Source organism: Notamacropus eugenii, chromosome 3, assembly GCF_028372415.1.
Source record: "Notamacropus eugenii isolate mMacEug1 chromosome 3, mMacEug1.pri_v2, whole genome shotgun sequence".
Lineage (NCBI taxonomy): Eukaryota > Metazoa > Chordata > Mammalia > Diprotodontia > Macropodidae > Notamacropus > Notamacropus eugenii.
The window spans coordinates 39,509,950-39,527,481 of record NC_092874.1 but is presented as its reverse complement, the minus strand read 5'-3'; the positions used below and the strand labels follow the sequence as shown (position 1 = coordinate 39,527,481).

Here is a 17,532-nt window from a genome sequence, read left to right as displayed (position 1 = left end):
ACAGTTGATATTCTTAAAAGTAGTAAGTAGCATTAACATATATTTCCTAATTATACCTTTTAAATAATTCAGAGTTAAATAATTCCCTCAGTCAAGATTAATGAAATAATACTGTACTTAGAAATTAATACAGTGGGGTGCAATGAGGATAAATATATTTAGTGGCACATTTCAACGAACCCTTAGAAACTTTGCTTCAACCTTAAATTAATTTCTATTTATTTTCAAACACTGTGTACTTAACAAAAATTTTGCAATCATATGTCATCCTATGAAAATGTTTTTAACAAAGAAGAAAGTAAATTTTAAAAATTTACTGGTGATGGAAATAAAAGTTGAAAGTTTTCAGCTTCATTTTTTCCACTTATTTTTTTTCATTTATCTGCTTTTGCAAAATTTAAATTAAAAATTTCCAGATGGATCATAATTGTAAAATATAAAAGACTGAGTTTTGTAAAATGAATTTGAGGGTCTAATATTTAACTCTGTGACTTGTGTTAACACTACCCAAAACAGATCCTTCAGTGTGTGCTCTACATGTGGTTTGTACACTAAAAATGATGCCATAATGAACCAGGAGTAACCTAACTAGCTAGCAACTAGGCCAAAATCAAATGAAATGTGGCAGCTCAAGTTCTAGATTTTCTTGGTCTTTGGCTTGAAGGAGACATAAAGATAATGCACTACTCTCATTTGCCCACTAATTACTTAATAACTTGAAACTTATAAAGTCATTCTATCTCATCAAGACTTTCAGGATGATGTCTAGTAAAACATTTCAATCTTGCAGAAACACTTCTCACCTGGGGAAAAACTAAACCTTCTAGGAAACTAGATCCCCCCGTGCTCTTCCCATAAAACATCACTCCAGCAACAGCTTAATGAGAAAAAATGTATTTCCAAAGATTATATCCTTCAAAGGACCTGGGCTTATACGCATCTATGTCCAACTTAGTCTATATAGAATTCATATCATCATGTTTCTGTGCTACTAGTACTGTGAGTACTAGCTAACTAGAATTTATTTGGCACTTTAAAAGTTTCAAAGCACTTTACAAATATCTCATTTTATCCTCATGACAACCTGGGAAGGTAGGTGGTGTTATTATCCCCATTTTACAGATGGGAAAACTGGGACAGGGGACTTGCCCAGGGGCACACAGCTAGTGTCTGAGACTAGATCTGAGGTCAGGTCTTCCTGACACCAGCTCCAGTGCTCTAGCCACTGGACCCCCTAGAAGGTATAGCTGACATTCAGGGGCATAGATGTAGCCTCTGTTGCTTTTTCTGTATTGCTAAAGTTCTAAACTGATCATTCATTAACTCTTTCCTAGTCCCTTGCGTAACCAATAATAGGAAGTTGCAAGAAAGTTACTTGGGACTAGAATCTGTGGCCATGGAAGAGGAGGGATCTGGCCTCAATAAAAGAGTGCCCTACTGAACCATCTCCCTAAGTAGTAAGTCAGTGGCATACCTGTGATCTGGAACTGAGAGCGTTGAACATATCAAAAAATACAAAGCAAGTGAAAGTCATTGTTGTATCTCGAGGTGTTATCACATTGTCCCGTAGCTGCCAAGAGAAAAAAGGGAAATGGCCTCCTTACGGGCTGCCCTGAATGCCTGAACTTGGCATGCACTTTAAAGATAACCATTTCCTTTATTGTCTTACTAAACAACTGTATTCCACAGCAAAAAAACATTTAAAAAAACAAACAATCATATTTCTCACAAGTCATTTAAATATATAACCCCATGAGCATATGCACAACCTCATTTTAACCTCATAAAGCTGAGAATGTTCATGTAGTGGACATTTTCAATGACCTCTGTTGCTCTGATTGAGTTTTTAGTGAACAGGAGGCCACCACTTTAAAGACTCTCTAAAGAATCCTAAATAATAAGGCTAGAAAGGAAAAGAAAAAGGGAGAAAGAAAACTTAAGGTATTATCAAATAGTAAGTATATCTGAATGCTACCTAATCTGCCCACCTTGAAGGAGCAGAGAGAAAATTGGGGCCGCCATGTTACTCTCAAACTGTTAAAGGAAAACATCTTGTGCTTTACTTCTTTATTACTGATACCTCCCCCCTCGCCCTCCTACATCTTTATTTTAGCAGCATTATGACTAATCAGAGTCTATCTACTGAGGATGGGAATATCCTGCTCCGTATTCCTACCTCTCTCCAGAAGACAAACAAAGTTCCACATACAATGATTATTGAAGAAACCAGTATTTTAACAATCAAATTTTTGGTCAGGATGCTGTCCTTCCAGTTTCTTGGAGGTTGACGAATCACATCTTTATCCACAGGCTCTACTCCAAGGCTTAAAAGTAAAGAGAAAAACCAAACAGCTTCAAATATTTGAGGTCCACATTTGTGATTTCTACCTGAGTCCTAGAAATACTGCCTATAAATTAGAATCAAAGAATATGAGCGATGGAAAGAGGTAGTCCAACCTCCTCATTTTTACCGATGAAGACGCTGGGTCCCAAAGAAACTGCCGTGCTCAGAGCCACAGTGTTCAGAGCTCACTGCACTCTTCCCACTCCACCACATTTCCAAAACAAAAAAGCTGCATATTATTAGTATTAATAAAATTCTATTATCCTAATGTGTAAAGTCCTTTGCATATATGCATTTCTATAACATCCCTGAGGAATATACTTCAATTTTAATCAAATGTGTCAGAAATTCCACAAACTGAACAAATTCTTTTAGACTGAAAATTATTTCTCAAAAGTTGCTTGAAATAAATATTTAACCTGTCACTGAGGGCTTAGGTCTTGTCACGGAGAGGATTTGACTGTACTGACAAATATAGCTATGGGATCTGTACTCTACTTTCTCCTACTATAAGCTCTCCTCCTTTTATCACAGAGGACACAAGTAATAATATTCTATCCAATGATCACTCAGAAAATCAGGAGCTGAGTTAAAGACTGAACACAAGACACCGTAATAGTGAATTCCATTAAGACATCACTGTAAATATAACCATTCCCCGATAATGAAAAATAGCTTTCTAAGAGGGTTCACATTATGGAAAAATAACGAGATCTAAAAACAGTTCACATTTTAGGCCTGGTAGTACCTTTGCCTCTCCAGATCCCAACTGAAACAGCCCATTACCTCTGAGCTGGAGGCCCATCCATGATAATATTGATCCACAAAATCTGCATGGCATTGAGAGGATTGGGAAAGTTCATTAATGTAGCCAACGAGATTAAAGTTAATGCAGCAATGCTCCTGTGGAAAAAAGCCATTAAACAAAGTTGTGAGCATAGCAAATTCCCGCTGATTATACAAGACTAATTTCTTAATAACTGGGTTGTTACCTCGGTTTTAAAAACACATTTAATATTCAAACAGTCATAAGCTCTAAGATAAAAACACAGTAGAGGCACTTGAAGAACAAATACTCAAAAGTGAACATGCAATACTATACTTCTTAATACAGCTTTGGATCACACTCTAGATTAAAGTTTGCATACAACACACGGACAAAAGATTATTTTGGTTCCAAACAGGAAATGCCATATTTTCTAAGCCCCTTAAAAATTAGTAATGATCTACAGGTACAGAATTAATACTACTTCAGGATGATAAACAATTGGACTAAGTAATGATAAAAACCAAGCGTTTCTTAGGTAAGAAAAGAAGCTGAGGAACTGTTGAACTCTGATGATCTGTCACTGATTTATTCTAGACTGTTCCTAGGTACAAAGATGTAGAAAATACTACTGGACATTTGGACACTAGTAATTATAACTAGAACCTACTGATGCTATTTTTGATTCAGAATAAACACATCAACTCTATCTTTTATTTTAATCTTACTCTACTTTCCTGGGCATTCAGATGTAGACATGACACTCAGAAACAGAAAACAGACACTTTCAGGCATTCTGCATTAACTTAATATAAAAAAAAAGTAAGAGAAACAATGGTGCCAACTTACGTGCTCAACTGGAATCTAACAAAATTTTTAATGTTATTGTAAATTCCTTTACCCTCTTCAATTGCAGACCTAAAATACATAAAAAACAATTTAGCATAAACATTTCTATTAGATAAGGTGAGTTAAAACTTAACTCAATTTTAAGGAATCACATTTTGGGAGAGTTAGGAGAAAGAGAAATCTAGGTATTGTTAAAAAGGGAGGGGGGCGAGGAATCAATAAATATCTACTTAAAACAACAATCCAAACTGGGAAATTTACTTTGAAGATAAATGAATTTCTAACAGAGCAAATACTTAATCAGTGTCATTAAAATCCATCTCTTAAAGAAGCCCTCTGTCCTATTAGTTCACTTCCACAAATGTTTATTAAACATCAGTTCTGTGCAAGACACTGAAATAAGAAAGATGACATGATTACTGAGCTCAAGGAACTTATCATCTAATTATATCTGATCAATTCTTGCTCATGTAAAGGATGCAGGGCATAGAATTAAAGGGGAAGGTTGCCCAAAGAGCAAGGGGAAGTCAGCAATCCCTTTCAGTCTAGAATTGTCGAAGTTAAAGCACAAAATGGACATCCAAAAGAGAAATGATAACCAGAGCCGTGGAGCTGGTCACATGGTGGGAAAGATAACTGAGGGACAGCACATGGGATTTCCCGGCACCCAGCAAATGCCAAGAGAACTATAGGAAGGCTCACAACACACTGGGCAGAACCCCTGTGGAAGGTCTGCAGGAGGTATGCACAAGAGTGGCACAAGGTGAGAACATGGGGGTGGACGGCAGTTTCTGTCACTGGGAAGATCTGTAAGCTGACAAGATCATAGGCCCACAGCATTACTCAAGAAGACAGGTCCATGGAAAGGATAAGGGAAGGCAAATCCAAAGACTTGTACCCTAAGTTCTGACCTGACCAATTACTCATTCAACATTAAAGTTCAGGTAAAAGACAGTTTTTGCCCTCACTGAGCTGACCACTTACTAGAGGTTACCAATCATCAGTCAGTCAATAAGCACCTACTATGTGCCACACACTGAGAATACAAGTAATAAAAAGAGAGTCAGTCAATATTCAGCACAGAGATGGCAGTTAAATCCATAGGAGCCAACAAGATTACCAAGTGAACTAGAAGAGAGGGAAAAGGGAAGAGAGCCCCGGACAGAGACCTGCAAGACACTCCAGGGCAGTAGGCATAACCTAGATGAAGATCCATCAGATAGGCAAGAGGGGGAACAACACAGAGATAAGAGCATCAAAGAAAAGAGAGTGCCAAGAGGCTGCAGAGAAGTGAAGGAAAAGGAAAATGGAGAAAGGGCCCGATGTGGAGATCAGGAGAAAAAGGGTGACTTTGGAGAGAGTTCATGAGTCACTTCATTTCTTTATCCTGCCTGCCCCAAAAGGTCACGAATAAAATGAGAAGATCAGCAATGAAAATTCTTTGTAAAGAGTAAATCACTACACAAGGATCTAGTATTGTTAATACTAGACATTACAACTCGTTTTCTCCTTCATGACACAATGATTCCCTAAGGTTTCTTTTCAGCATTCCCCCACACACACACAACGAAACCTCTAAGGTAGGTCGTCAAATGTCATTATTTCAGATAAGAAAACTACCAGTGTAGCAAAGGAAGTAGCAGTGTCTACAGAAAGTTTCGTTTTTAGGATGGGAAACCTACTGTAGGCATGTTTGTAAGTGGAATCCATCAAACGGACCCAATTACATAAACAGCTCTAAACATTTAAGTTTCTTCTAAAACAAACATTTCAAAGTTCAAAGAGGGGGAAAAGCCATATATGAAAAAGAAGAATGACCCCATGTTCTTGTCAGTTGTACCTCAATCAGGCCAACATTCAGTTTCAGAATAGGTGACTTCTAAGAGCTTATGAGGTAACCAAGATCATAATGGGTAGAAAGCTAAGGACCTTGCAAACATGTGCTGAATATTTATGACTGAGGATGAAACTGAAAAGAATTTCTCTTCAAGGAGCTAAGTACTAAACATCTGCACATAAAATAGAAGCTTTATTTTCTATTCCAAGAGGCCATCTGAGTTCATTTAGATGATATTTAAGTAGCTCATATAGTTTTCTCATGGAATTCTCTGGTTGAGGGGTAGCAAATTTTGTTTCAAATAACTTCTATGAAAACAAAACTTACATTATTGTTTGAAAATCATCATCTACCAGGATCATATCAGCAGCTTCTTTACAAACGTCTGTTCCTGTCTGTCCCATCGCTACTCCAATATCTGCAGCCTTCAAGGCGACAGCATCATTGACTCCATCTCCCGTCATCGCTACAACCGAACCATTACTCTGGAGAGACTAGGGGAAAAAGAAAACCTGGTAAAAAGGCTCACAGGTAAATCTATTCATTTTCAATGACATTTTCCACAATTATGATTATACAAAACTATACTACGTTTAATATCAAACCAAAAGAGCTGGAATTTCTAACTTTTACTTACAAAATAATCCAAATTAGACCATTTCTCCTTTCCTCCCCAAATCTGCCTCACATAAAACTCATGTGTGGACTGCAGTAAGTAATACTTTTTAGCATAGAGCTTCCCCCTCTGCTATTGGCTCTCTGATGTGGACATCTCTACCTTTTCCGTTGGCTGTCTGTACCATCCAACTGTATCCATCCTACCTTGTCCCATATGAGATTTATGAAAATGCCACACGTGGCTCTCTGATTTTTGTGTCCCACAAGCCTACCCTACACAGATAATAAGCCAGTTATTAAAATGTCTCCGTGTGTTATTAAGAATGATTGGCAGAAGTGCCTCACAATGAATCCTTGGACAATTTTTATGTTGACAATAACATAGTCTGGAGATTCCAGACACCCTGGAATTCTAGTTTACTGTTGGTGGAGTTGTGAACTGTCGCAGCTATTCTGAAAAGCATTTGGAACTACCTGAAGAAAGTTACCAAACTGGCATACACACACTTTTACCCAGTTACACCACTCCTTGGCTTATATTCCAAAGAATTAAACAAGAAAAAAGGATCTATATGTAAACTTTTTGTGGCTGCAAAAAAATTAGAAATTAGGGCGCTGACCTCTGAATGAGGAATGAATAAACACAAATATAATGAGTATTACAGCTAGGTGGCATCATAATGCACAGAGCCCTGGGCCTGGAATCAGGAAGAAAGATATGAGTTCAAATTTAACCCCAGACACCTACTACCTGTGTGACACTGGGCAAATTAATCTGCTTGCCTTATTTTCCTCATTTGTAAAATGGGGATAATAACAGTACCTACCTCCCAGGCTTGTTGTGAGAAGAAAATGAAAATAATTATAAAGTGCTTAGCACAGCAGATGGTACATGGCAGGCACCATTTATATATACACGCTATTTATTCATATATTAGCTATTATTATTAATACCATAAGAAATGTTAAAACAAAAGATTTCAGAGGAAACTGGGAAGACCTTTCTGAAATGACAGAAGGAACTGAACAGAACTAGATGAATAATTTTTACAATGATGCCATTACAGAGAAAGAGAAACAAAAGACTTTAGAAATCTGATCAACACAATGAGAAACCATGAATCCAAGCCCCGCTGCCCACCATGTCCAGTGTGGAGATGCCCTCTGACATATGTGCTGTGTGTGGTTCTGTTTTTCTTGCTTTCTTAATGGAAGTTGGGAGGTGGTGGGGAGATAATGTGAACCTGAAAATAAACAAATCAAAACTGGTTTCTCTAAAGTGCCCCTCCCCCTCTGGCTTCACAAAGAAGTTCTAGGTGGTTGCTGGTACACATAACGGTTAGATAACTTAGCCAGAGTCACAGCTACCAAGCAGGGATGGGAACTGAACCCAGGGCTTTCTGACACTGAGCTCAGCATTACTCCCTACAATTCCTTGCTGCCTTCTAACTCCATAACATGCAAAATACTAAATAAAAAGAATGGCACTGCTCTTATGTGTCTGACATTGCAACAGTTCAGTTTAGCCAGGTAACAGACATCATCAACGTTTTTGCAATGATTAATTTTCATTCATCTTCTCTTTCAGCTGCCAGTCTACTGTTTAAACTGAGACTCAAGATTGCTAGAGGTGCCGCCTGGAATGAGGAAAATCGGAATTCCAATCTGGTCTCAGATGCTTACTAGCTGGGTGACCCTGGACAGGTCACTTAACCTGTATCTCTCTCAGTTTTTCTTACTCTGTAAAATGGGGATAATAATAGCATCTATCTCCCAGGGTTGTCAGGAGAATAAAATGAGGTATTTGTAAAGGTCTTTGCAAACCTTAAAGTGCTAAGTAAATATAGCTATTATTAAAAGCTTCCTAGTTCCACGCTGTAACACTTTCTTATTGTTAATTTAAAATTGACTATATTTCAAAATTATTGCATTTAGTAGCAGTTTTCTTCTAAATCTTCCATTTTCCAGTCCATTAACTGTTTGTACTTCAGTTTTATATTTTTTACAACATCTGTTTCTCATCCCTACATCACACTTTACCAAGCCTTCGTGTAACAAGGCCCTGATTCAAAGTAGTACTAATATTCTTCAAAAAATAAACAAATTGATTTTTCTTTCTTTCATGGGTTGCCAGGGCCCCATGGGCTTACCTCTTCAATCCTAACTGGGTTGGCCTCACAAAGCAGCTACGACATGGGCCAGGCCAGGGTATGCTTGGAACCTTTCTGGTGGGGGCGGCTATCCTAAAACCTTCAGGACCTCAGTCACTCTCAGCCCCCAAGGACGTTGTAGAGATGTTTACTCTTGGAATGGAAGCACTATATTGACAATAGCTTGATGACATTCAGAGCAGCTCAGCTTCAGGCCCTAATAACCATAAGGAAGCCTCTCAGGCCACCACTCCCACTTCCCTTGGATCGACTTCCTAAGACACTGTCATTTCCCAACCACAAAGGAAGGAAACACGTATAAACCTCAAAACTTAGTGAGTAACAAGACATATGAAGCAAGAAGCTCAGTTGTGAACAGAGGCCAATTATCTGCTTCAAGTACCTACCTTAATGATTTTCAACTTGTGCCTTGGACTGGCTCTGTAAAAAACTGCAACCTTTAGAGAGAGCAAAATGGGGGAGTGTCAGTTCCATGGACTATCCAAAACACGGACACATAATTCATCTCATTACTCCCTAGCCTCACTTTACCAGAATCGAGATGTTATACCTTACTATGACACCTGTGATGGTGCAAAACTCAAATCACCACAGAAACCCCAGGAATGCAAGCACCCTAAGTAAGATGGGTTGCCTGAGCTATCCCTCTATGTATAAGCTACACAGCGACAGAATGTCCCCCCCTTTAAGCTGTCAAGAAACTAAAAAAAAAAGAAGACAAATTCTGTTGGTCAGACACCGTAGTTCCTTGTGATCTTCATGTGCCCAAATAAAATGTCCAATACCCTTCCTTCTATAATGGGAAAGTCTTCCCTGATTCTTTTTTATTCAAGTTCAAGTAAGTTTCTTTCCTCTATATTTTCATTTTTTCATCTAATTCACTTCACTTTACTGTCATCATCTAGACCTCCAAATCCTTTCCAAAAATGACACAATTCTAATGAGTCTAATGCCAGTGGCAAAGAATGCAAAGTCAGCATTCACACCAAAGAAAATGTAACATATATAGAATATAAATATAAATAAGTTTTTTTGTAAAATGTTTTCAGTAACTAATTTTCAGTTTTTCAACAATTAATATGTGGATTATACAGGTTCTTTATTTCCTCTCCTATATTCTGCCTTTAGAGTAATTTTTTAGCATTCCTAATTGTTTTTATCTGGGGCCATATCACAAATAGGATGAGGGAAATAAGATGAAACACCAAAATCTACCAAATTTTAACACCATTTGGTTATCATCTCTAAGACGAAAGGTTTGGTAGAAAGAAGTTGAAATGAAAAATAATAAGACTTTAACTAAAGATTTCAGTTACCCTTGTTAATCTACTGTGTTCTATTACTTTTACAGGATACAGTATGAGATTTAAGTTTCCTTGTGGCATTAAATTCTAAAAAATAAAATAAAAACTGGTCAGAATAGGGAAAAAAAGGGAGGGGAGTCTTTTAAATGCAGACACAACCTGAGAGAATTCACACTTTCTCCTCCTGAGCCTTTGGGAAATAATTAAAATCAATAAAAAATAATTTTTTTAAAAAAGAAAACCTTCAGGACAAAATCTCTTTCTTTAGCCTATTGCCTAGGCCTCCTGGGGAAAAGCACCTACACATTCCTACAAGTGATTATAGTTAGAGGAAAAAAAGTCAAGATGAACAAATGCTCAAAAACCTGCTGGGCAGGTGGTTCTCATCTTGCTGCAGACAAAAATCTAACCCTACCAATTGGGATGGAGATGGTGAGAGAAACACCAAGAAATGAAAGGGGCAAGGGTTAAAGATAATGGCCACAGAGAGGGTAGAGAAAGTCTCAGGTTAAAGAAGTCATTGATGGAGAAAAACGGTATGTGAAAAGCTGTGTGGCCTATTACAGAGAGTCCCAAAGGTCTTCACACAGTTCTTGGCTTTTTTTATTTGTTTGTATGTATGTTTGTTTTCTCCCAGAGTTTCAACCTGTGTTAAATCCTATGGGACATATCTGGAAGATAACTGTGAAAACAGAGAGCAGAGTGAGTGCAGGGATCAGGGTAATCACTGATGGGATAATAAAGGTGGATAAATAAATGCCAGAGATCAATGACAGCCTTCCTGTCCTTCCCTGGGAGGGAAGGACCCAAAAGATGCCATGGACAATCAAACCCTGACTCAGATGCCTGGGCCCTCTCCTCCCTCTCTGGCCTCTTTATCTTCCTAAGCCCCTCCCCTTTTTCCTCCATTTCCTTCACTGCCACCCAAGACATTCACAGCTACTTTAGTTCCAAACTCAGATGATAAAATTAAAGAGCTAAGATTAGATTTTGAAGTCTTAATTAAAGTGAAAAATTTGGTCACAAAGTATATGAAAGACAGGAATTTTGCAACTACAAACACTCCTAAGGGGCTTTTTGGATAAAAATACCAATTATTTTTAGATTATTAAGCCACAAAATCAATTCTGAAGGCTTTCAAGTCTACTTCTTAAGGGAATCTCAAATGTATTGCTTATTTCAGTCATTTATAGAAATTTTTTCCCCAAAACATTTCATTTTCCCCTATAAACAATTCAAGTTTGTAACGCACCTTTTATATTTTGTTAAAATTTTGTTGTTTTTTGATTATACATATCTGTAATTTGTCATGTAAAAAGAATTTTTAATTGTTTTTCTTGCCTTCTCTTAATGGATGGGAAAGGGAGCAGGAAGAGTGAGATCATTAGGAACTGAAAATAAAATTGAATTTTAAAAATTAAATGAAAATTTTAAAATATGATTATGCCTTTTTCCAAAAAATATGAATGCAATATAAAATACTGTTGCTTTTTAAACATACCTTTGGTGCTATTTGTGAAAGCTGCTGTACATCCATTGTATCAATTTCTTCTCCTGAAACTGACTGGGAATTTTTGGAATACAATCCCAAGCGACTGGCTGAGGAAAAAATGGGAAGTTGAGAGCATGAGGGGAAGGAGGGAAGGGAGCAAATGAAACAGCTGATCACTATTGTGTTCTTAACGGATTACCATTTAATCTAATTCTCATTTTAGTATTTTGGTCCTTTAGGGGTGTTTTCAATTTTTTAGGTATAAAATAAGGCTTTTAATAAGAGTATTGTCTCAGTGATACTACCCAGCTATAAAATAATGCATTTCATTACAAAGTTACAAAATGATGCTGTATAAGGTCCTCAGGAGCAACGATTCTTTTCATTTTTTGCCTCTACAGACCCAGAACCTAGCACAGTACCAGACAGAAGGTGCTTAATGCTTGAATGGTCAAAGGTATATTTAAGCAGGCTGCTGGATATCATCCATTAAAAATTCTATGTGAAAAGCAGCCTCATCTGACTGGAGAAGCAGGTGGGTCAGTCACACAACAAGAGTGGAAGGGAACAGCCAGATCCGAGCCCAAGCGTCCACCAAACACCAAAAGGCCAGGGAGAAGGTGGCCTCTGGTACACGCGAGGGTGGGAGGATATGAGTCCGTCTACAGAGGCACTATGGGCAAGGATCTGGAAATATGGAAAAGCATGGACAGGCTGGGCTCCGTCCCAGAGGAAGAAAGGCCAACAGAATGTAAGTTTCTGGCAGGCAGGGGCTGTTCTGCTTTTTTGTCTACAGTACCTGGGATGTAGGAGGCACTGAATGAGATTATAGGTCTAAATCAAAAAACTTACCCCAACTTTCTAAACAGTCCTAAATGAATTCTACATGTCATATAAAATTATTACACATTAAATTATAATTCAGTCCTGTCAGAATCAGTAGAAAGTTCTCCATTGCAGATATTCTCCACTTCAGGGAAGGGCAAGCTGAGGGACCAAAAGGTAAAGGGACTTTCCCATCAATCAGACAATGGAGATGAACCCAGTTCTGCCTGCCCCCCAAAGTGACCATGCCATGCATTCAAGCTTCTACCCAGGGATCATCCACCTCCCAAACCAGGTGGCTAAGGTCTCATCCCAGTCAAGATTTTAGAATGGACTCTACATTCAGGGACTGAAACCGAGTGGCAATTAATCAAACTAAGTAGTGGCTAGCAGAAACCCAGCTTTAATAAAATGATAATGAGCTGTGTGCTAATGCATACATAAGCAGTGTGAACTATGGATTACCTTGTGATATACTATATGCAAATGCGTAAAAGTTTTGGGCCAGTTTCATTACTTTAACAAGGAAAACACACTCCTAATAATCTTACTGATGTAATTTATTTATGTAGTGAGATCAACTTCCCTTCATTTGCTGGGAAACTCTGCCCAGCTCTGGTCCTGTCAGAGAGAAACAAGGTTTTTCTTCCCCCTGTATCTTTCCTTTCATGAAAATTCCCTTATTAAGGTCATCTAATAAAATAGCATTAAATAAAGAGCTCTATGTGATGAGCCAGGAGAAATGCAAAAATACAATTTACTTGAGAATGAAGTCAATGATAATCTCCTAGACAACCCACTCCAAGTCTGGGCCTGAATCTTATGCCTAATATCTAGCAAAGGGAGCTATAAAATCCAGCATTAAGTAAATGATAAATGGAATAAGAACTGACTGCCCAGAGCACTACAGGGTTTGGAGCACTTTAACACCCCACACACACAAGGTAGACAAGACAATCTCATCTCCATCTTGTACATGTGGAAAAGGTAAAGGGACTTGACAGTTAATAAGTAAAACGCAAAACCTCAAACTCGGGTCTTCTAACTATCTCTGGACTCTTGAGAGATAATAATTGCTTCTCCCAGTAATGGCATAAAAAGATATGCTTTAAAGACCATACTATTTTAGACCTACTCAGCAAACTTCAAAATCAAAAAATGCTTTGAGACCTAAACAATACGGTAGATGGAGTAAAGCTGAAGGCTCATCCTTGTCTTTGCTACTGATTTGCTGTGAGACTTTTAGATCAGCCAATTAAATTCTCTGTGCCTGGATCATCAGATGGACATAATCCCTTTCCTGACCTACGTCTGCAGGGCTCTCCAGTCTCAAATGAGACTGTAAACGGAAAGTCTTTGAAAACTAAAATGCCAAGTGAAACTTCAGCTGGCATTATTATGATTGAGAAGCATAATAAACTGGAGCTAAGAACATCAGGATAATTAATAAACTGGCTATTCAGGAATGCTGCAGAATTCTGTGACCCAAATGATTCCCATAGACTGTTTGTCTAATAGTGTAGCATTATTGAGCTCTGCTATCCTTTCACATGAATATTGACAACCCACTGGAAGGATGGGTACTACTGATGGCCTGAGTCAGTCTTCACTTCACAGCCATGCCTCAAACATATAGATGCTCTTATGAAACGGAACCCACCACTCAAAAACACACCAGCTGCACTAAGCTACCAGAAGAGTGGGGTGCCAAAGTTAAAACGACTCTACTGGTCTTTCCATACCAATGGCAATAGCAGTCTCCTGGGAATCTCCAGTCACCATCTTTATGGACACTCCTGAGGCAATGAGCGTGGTAACTGCTTCTTTCACTCCAGTTCTGGGAGGATCAATGATCCCCACTAGGCCCAGAAACGTCAGCTGTCCCAAGTCAGGGCCAGAAGCCAAGGCAAGAACTTTGGAAGAAATGACAAAATTCAAGGAAAAGAAATATGAATCTCAAAGAAATCTGTTCAAATACAGCTATTAGAGTGGGAAGTATGCTAAATAAAGAGAATGACAACAGATCAAGTAAAACTTCCCCTTAATCACTTAACATTCAAGTGTTTTATTCTGGTAAAACATTTGCCAAATCAAATATAAAAACATAAACTCCTCAGTGATCCAAGGCCCCAGGTCTCCTTGCTGTTCCTTGGGCTGACATCTCTCTGCAGACTCTGGGCATTTTAGCTGGCTGCCCCCATGCCAGCAGGTCTCTCCCACCTCCTCTCCGGTTCATGGTTTCCATAGCTTCCTGTTGGGCGCAGTGAAGCTCCCGCCTTCTTCCAGAAAGCTTTACCTATCTTCCTTTCATGCTAATGCCTCCCCTTGGGAACAACTTCCAATTGATCCTGTATTGATGGATGTGTACATGTTTGCTGTTTGCATGTTGTCAACAGCAAGGACTATTTTTTGCCTTTCTTTGCATATTCACTGTCCAGGAAGTAATAGGTGTTTCATAAATACTTGTAGACTTGACCTGATCATCAATTTATAAGCAAAGCCATAATATATTGAGATATTTCTATTCAAAAGCTTTATATGCTGGTTTCCTTTCGAAATGAACTGAAAAAAATGTTTTCTGTCCATCAAAAAATGATGAAAAAGATTTCAGCCACACTTGTGCTTCCAGGCTTCAACATAACACATTTAACCCTGTTCTTTATGTCTCTCTCTCTGTCTGTCTTCCTCTTCCCTGTTCCCCCTTAAAAAAAAGTATTAGTAACTGAATTAGATCTTGGCCCTTCAAAGTTTTTGTCTCCATTGTGTTCCCTCTTTCATTCCTCCTAATTCCCATTTTCCATGAGAAAGAAGCATTTTCCTTTTTGCTTATTTGTTGAAAATAATTTAAGATTCTCCATTATTAATTTTAAAAGGAGATAAACTAAACCTTTTACATGTTTAACTCATTCTTAAAATAAAGTAAATTAATTTACTTTTTAATGTGGCCTTGTGTTGAACAGTGACCCAGGCCTTGAAGGGGAAAACTCTCTTTTACTCCTTATTCCAAATAACAGGGAATATTGTGATTTCTTCTGAGAAACCTAATCCAATAACAGGGCTGGGGGAAAAGTTCACCAGGTTTCAAGAGTTGTCCCTCCAAAGATGCACTATCTAACTTTGCTCTCTAGGATTTGTCAAGTGAAAAAAATGACTAAAATTCTACTCCACTTTCTTCCTCTAATATTAGCCTGATTCACTGCACTGCCCAATGGGGCAAAAAAAGTCAATCTATTTGGGTCTCTTCTACTTAGATGAAAGCCAAGAACAAAGTGGTACAGCCAGGAACACTGAACTTGTCAAAGTAGGATGCTGGCCCTACTTGGCTGAAACTAAAGAAACAGTCATGTCCTGGCACCTGCCACCATTTCAGCATAAATCAAAGTAGGTGTTTCTCTCAGTCTCCCCATAATTTTATATTCCCTTTATAGCCTTTTAGCCCAAAATTTTTTGGTCAGTTACTTGCCAATAAGTACTATTACATACCCATATCTACCAATATAAGACAAACAAATCTGTTCGAGACAGAAAAGTGGATATTATAGTTTGGGGAATTAGAATTTCTTAGGATTAAGTAGCTGAGTAGATAAACCCTCTAGCACTAGAGCTCCCACTAGGACTAACTTGCAAAATCTTTAATTATTTAAAAAATTTTTAAAGATGCTCAAAGTATATAGTTTTTGTTGAGTATGAAATAAAGTAGCTGAAGCCACTAGAAGGCACATTTTTTTGTCCTCATTTCTGATGTGTTGCCTTGGATTTCCTTTTTTAAAAACCACAACATAGCTACTTTAACACTCAGCAAAGTGCCTCATCCAGTGGGTGGTACAAAGCAAAAGGAAGAAGGGAGGCATGGGCTCTGACTCCACGCCAGACGCAGGCAGTGAACAAGCATTTCTGAAATGCAAGGCATGTGGCAGGCCATGGGATGAGGGCGGGGAGACCAAGAATGGCAAAATGAGAGCAGGACATTTTGCTGATGGGGACAGAAGCGAGTGTCCCCAGAGCAGGATTCAATTGGCAAGAACAAAAGGACCTCTTCCTGTGAGATAGGCACAGGAGGAGAGAGCAGGTTAAAGGAAGACATCAGGGCTGGGTGTGACATGAGGAAGAAGAGAGAAGGCAAGCTCAGTGAAGTCTGGACAAGGATGCAGGGAGAAGTCTGAAGAGGGACAGAAGGTGCAGAAGGGTCAGGAAGGTCCTGCTCATGCACCAGGCCCAAGGCCTTACTGCTAGGCTCTTTGATGTGCCCTGTAGGGTCTCCTGAGCCAAACCACCTGGAATTGTGCCATAAGCAACCTGGAAAATGCCTGCATTCTCTGAGGATTCCAATGCAGTTGTCATAAACAGATAGCTGGCCTTCCTGACCCAGCCTGCCCACCTGGGGCACAAGCCTGACTGGAAGCCTGGTAGGCTCTTTCAAGGCGGGAATGTCACCTCTCATTTTATAGGTCAACAAGGAATAACATCCTCCTCTAAAAATTTTTTAGGTCCCACTTGATTTTTATAAGTGAAGGCCTGGCTGATATCAGGGCAAGTGCTGAATAAGGTAGGGATTCTGCAGTCTTATTGGGTCTTCAAAGCTCATTGCCATGATGATGCACTACATCAGGAGAGGGACTGACGGGAACAAGGGCCTTAAACTGGGCTCTTCAGCTCTTCAAAAACTAGGAGACACAGAGAGACCTCTTGTGTTGGAGTTTAACTTGGAAAAGAGTCATTTTGTTCCTTAGGGGAATTTAAAATATCCCTTCTTAGAAGATGGAAACAGAGTAAAATGAAAAGCTGCAGATGACAGAAAGCACCAATGAGGCAGGGCGTCCCTCTAGATTCTCAAGTCCATCTATACACCGGCAGAAGCAGGGCTGGGGCTGCTCTGGTCCCACAGACCCAGACATGGCCAGGTCTTGGCCATCTTGGGAAAGAGCAGTTCCTCAGAGTCTGTCTAGCTGTCTTGTTCTGGGTCTACAGGGGAGGGATTCTGCCTAGCTGCAGCCCTGAGCACCCAGATACCACCTTTCTGGACAGCTCCTGCCTTCACACCCACCTGGACAAAGATACAATCCCATCACATTAGGATTCCACTTAAGTGAGAACAACTATCCAGGCTTTCCAGAAGTCCTGGGTCAAGTATCTGAAAGAGCCATGGTTTACCTCTCCTAGCCCTGACCTCCCCATATGTTGAATCTCTGCAGAGAATATTCACAATTTACCCCCCAAAGACAAGAACATTAAGACTGTATCTGTAATCTGCAGCTAAGGTGGAGCCTCTGTGAGGGAGGGGAAATGTTCAATTCAAACACTAGTAAACCAGGTCCTCCTTGTGAGG

General features: G+C 39.1%; 1 protein-coding gene across 4 annotated transcripts in view; it reads right to left on the bottom strand.

Annotated features, from left to right (window-relative positions):
* The window catches only part of ATP2C1 (ATPase secretory pathway Ca2+ transporting 1), a 177,599-nt gene that overhangs the window by 3,546 nt on the left and 156,521 nt on the right, over positions 1–17,532 (bottom strand). For all 4 annotated transcript variants that reach the window (XM_072651305.1, XM_072651304.1, XM_072651302.1 and 1 more), the window contains 8 exons: positions 13,949–14,119; positions 11,391–11,488; positions 8,972–9,022; positions 6,124–6,290; positions 3,960–4,028; positions 3,131–3,247; positions 2,177–2,324; positions 1,475–1,570 (listed from right to left, as the gene is read on the bottom strand). In XM_072651305.1, the coding sequence (XP_072507406.1) occupies positions 1,475–1,570; positions 2,177–2,324; positions 3,131–3,247; positions 3,960–4,028; positions 6,124–6,290; positions 8,972–9,022; positions 11,391–11,488; positions 13,949–14,119 (917 nt within the window). The remainder of the gene's footprint in view (positions 1–1,474; positions 1,571–2,176; positions 2,325–3,130; positions 3,248–3,959; positions 4,029–6,123; positions 6,291–8,971; positions 9,023–11,390; positions 11,489–13,948; positions 14,120–17,532) is intronic.